Source organism: Salvelinus sp. IW2-2015, linkage group LG4p, assembly GCF_002910315.2.
Source record: "Salvelinus sp. IW2-2015 linkage group LG4p, ASM291031v2, whole genome shotgun sequence".
Classification (NCBI taxonomy): Eukaryota; Metazoa; Chordata; class Actinopteri; order Salmoniformes; family Salmonidae; genus Salvelinus; species Salvelinus sp. IW2-2015.
Window position 1 is genome coordinate 3,164,015 of NC_036841.1, and position 3,937 is coordinate 3,167,951.

The 3,937-nt window shown below is 43.9% G+C and overlaps 1 protein-coding gene across 2 annotated transcripts in view; it reads left to right on the plus strand.

Annotated features, from left to right (window-relative positions):
* LOC111958879 (nectin-3-like protein) overlaps positions 1-3,669 on the plus strand; it is a 69,184-nt gene extending 65,515 nt beyond the window's left edge. For both annotated transcript variants that reach the window (XM_023980208.2, XM_070437428.1), the window contains exon 7: positions 456-3,669. In XM_023980208.2, coding sequence (XP_023835976.1) covers positions 456-1,120 — 665 coding nt within the window. In that variant the 3' untranslated portion in view covers positions 1,121-3,669. The remainder of the gene's footprint in view (positions 1-455) is intronic.
* Positions 3,670-3,937: the final 268 nt, after the last annotated feature.

The window sequence follows — 3,937 nt, forward strand, 5'->3', positions numbered from 1 at the left end:
CCTTTACAGAGCCCCGAGTCACTCACTCCTTTACAGAGCCCCGAGTCACTCACTCCTTTACAGAGCCCCGAGTCACTCACTCCTTTACAGAGCCCAGAGTCACTCACTCCTTTACAGAGCCCAGAGTCACTCACTCCTTTACAGAGCCCAGAGCCTTTGGTGTTTGTCCAGACACTTTACTTATTTAATTAATATGCTCTTTCAAAACAACATGTTAGAATTTCAATTAAGCTTTTTTGTAAACTGTCATTTTCTAACAGGTTATAAACATTAGTGTATTCTATTTGTTCTGTATTCAATGATTATACTGTGTCACCTGTCAGATTCATACTAAAGACATTATTAACTGACATTGTTTTTTTTCTTCTCTGTCATGCCATTCCCTCCCTCCATTAAACCTCATCTCTGCCCCCCCTCTCTCTCTCTTTCACAACCATCTTCTATCCATCCATCAGATCCTCCCCCCACCACGGCACCAGTCCCCACCACCTCTACTCTCCTCTTCCTGGACACCAGTGACACCAGCATGGCCCCCAACAAGCGGCGAGGAGCGAGCGGCCACTTCACCTCACCCACCCTGGCCTCCCTGTCAGACAGCAGCCTGGGTACTATAGTGGGCGGGGCTGTGGGCGGGGTCCTGCTCCTGGGGTTGCTGCTGATCCTGGGCGGAGCTTGCTTCATGCGCAAGCGGAGGACCTTCAGGGGTGACTACTACACCAAACAGTACCTGGGCCCCTCCGACATGCAGAAGGAGTCCCAGCTGGACGTGCTCCAGCCCCACGAGCTGCAGGAGGTCTACGGGGACGGGCACAACTCTACCTGCAAGGACAGCCAGGAGCTGAAACCCAAGCCGGGACTGGGAGGTGACATAATTTACCCCAATGACATCAAGGACAAGGAGGACTGGGGCGACGGCCACAGGGGCCTCCGGGAGGGCAGCTACTACCCTGTTGAAAACCACAACAACATCCACCACCCCAAAGGGCCGCTCGTTCACACTCCCACTGTGACCAACGGCTCCCCCTACCTGCCGGAGGACTGCTATGACAACGGCACAGACAGCGAGTATGTGTCCCACATGGATGGGTCTGTGATCTCACGCAGAGAGTGGTATGTCTGAGAGCTACAGGGAAGCTGGAAAATACCTTTTGGCTCAAAATGACTCGGTGAGACAATAATTTAACAGGCGTTGAAATAGATATGTTATAGAGAATTTGTCAATTCAATAAACAGACTCTTCTAGACAAGAATGAACATTCCCGGCTCATTTGTGTGCTCTGACCCCAAGGACTTCCATATGACTTCCATATGGAGTGTGTTATAATGTCGTAGCATCTCAACAGATGATCGCAGGCTGGGAATGGCAGTAATCTGCTGTCATTATCCGCTTAACTTTAGAACTAGGGTTCATTTGGCAAGGGTTTCTCTGTACTACGTTGTTTCAACAGATGTGAGCGGTTCACGTTGTGTCGTTCTGCTTTTATGTATGTAAACACCTGCCTTACGTCATGAGTCTGGCATTTCAGCCCTCATTAGTGAAATATTTCTATCCCTTTTGAAAATTCTAAACGATGTGCCCATATGTTGCATCAATTCAAACCCCTCATATTCAATGACATTTCCCCAAAACAATTGCCTGTAATCATATGACTTTATGACTTTTTCATAAAGGTTACATTCTGATTGCTTGTTGCTGTTGAGAGCACCTAAATCAGATTATATTTTAGTTTTCAAACTGTTATACAGATGTGAAAGGGAAAAGAATTCAACAATGTGACAAAAAGGGAGCAATTTGCCAAGTTTATGGTTCTAGATGACGATAGAATATATCCACATGTTGTGAGCAGGATGTACAGTGATACTGTCAGGACTATGGGACGTGATAAGACTCTTTTAAGCACATCGGAGGAATACATCTCAAGATGTGTATCTATTTAGGACAGTGTATTGCACATGTTCTTTAGCATTGGTGGCACATTCTAGATTGTGTCCCAAAGGCACCCTATTCCATATACATTCAGTGGCCAGGTTATTAGGTACACCCATATAGTCCTGACTGTCATCAGCATGACGCAATAGGAACCGGGATTTGTCGGACCAGGCAATGTTTTTCCACTCCTCAATTGTCCAGTGTTAGCTGACAGGAGTGAAACTCAGTGTGTGTCAGTGTGATCTGTGATGGATTTTCTCCAGTACACAACCAGGCACCATGACATGGTTTTTGTCCCAAATGGCATCCTATTCTGTACATAGTGCACTACTTTTGAACAGAGCCGTATGGGCCTTGGTCAAAAGTAGTGTACTATATATGGAATTAGGATTCCATTTGGGAATGAGTCCATGACATGAGGTTGTAGCTACAAAAGGGTTGACATCACCAGTGATCATATCTCCATTAGCTGATATTGACCTTCCATTTCCTGTTCCTGCTCAGCCGGTAGCTTCGTTCTACCTGAGAAACTAAAGGATCAAAGTGGCCTCTCCAAAGCCTCGCCGTTAAAGGCAAGATCTCTTCAGTCAATTGGTCGGGTGGAGGGGAGCATGTATACACTGACTGTTGGAGGAGGGGGTTGTAGAGGGGGAGATCTCCCTGTGGCATTTCAAGATGGGGCTTGGTTTTAGCCTGAGGTTTCTTTGTTTCTTCTTCTGGGGTTTTGCAGATTGAGGGCACACTCTTTTTAATTTGATCCTTCTTTTTGTTGTTGCTCCCAACCCTTTGGTGGCTCATAAAACACTTGCGTATCACACACACACTCCACATGCTGCCTGCTGCCTAGGCCACTCCAACCCTGCCATGTTCAAAGCCCAGCCCTCACCTCAAAGTTTTAGCTTTTTAATTAACTTCTCCTCCCTGGATGGACTTGGCAAATGTTTGACCTCAGTGATGTGTAGAGCATCTGTGTATGCAAGCACACTCATGTGTTTTATCTGTTTGATTCAAGGCTTCCAGCGTGTGCCTGACTAAAATGGACAAAGCCCCTCGGTGAAAACTTTTCTTAGCTTAGCTACTGCTCAGACATCCACCCAGGGGTTGTGGGCACGTAGGCTAGATACAATGCAGGGATAGATTCTCATGTCTTTGACTGTTTGTCTGTACACACAATGTGAGGTTAGCTTGGTCTTACTCCCTGTTTTGAACATTTGTCCAAATACAGGCTGGCCTTTGACATGTAATTTCATTGGGAATGGAAGAAAGTGATTGAATGTTTACTTTGGCAAAGCTTTTGTTTTCAACTTGACCTTCTTTGGAATGGAAAGAGATTAAGTTATTGTTGTGCCTATACTGCTTTCATTTCATTTGAATCCTTTATGGTTTATTCTTCTGCTTATGTATATATGTTCATGATTTCTATGTGTGATGATTCATGTGTTGATGTAAGTCCTGAAGGCCTCTGGAGAGAAAAGTTGGTGCCTTATGCCTTTTTATGTCCTTTTTAGTATTTATGATTTTGTTGCTTGTTTTTAAACCAGCACAGTTGACTTAAGGTGAATTGTTTAGCCTTATACACACAGACTCTTGTAGCAGCTTAAGTTACAATGTACCTGAAAATTGTATTTCACTGGAAAATTACATGGGTAGTACTAAGCAGGCCAGAATCATAGTCAATGTTATTGTTTTGTAAATATGCTGGCTTTTTTTATTCTTTATTAAAAAACAAATGTTTTGTATKTTTTGGGTCTGAAATTGTCACAGTGCATTAGATTATTTTATATTAAAAAAAAAWTATTTCACCTTAATTTAACCAGGTTGGCCAGTTGAGAACAAGTTCTTATTTACAACTGCGATCTGGCCAAGATAAAGCAAAGCAGTGCGACACAAACAACAGAGTTACACATGGGATAAACAAACGTACAGTCGATAACACAATAGAAACATCTATATACAGTGTGTGCAAATGTAGTAAGATTAGGGAGTTAAGGCAATAAATAGGCCATA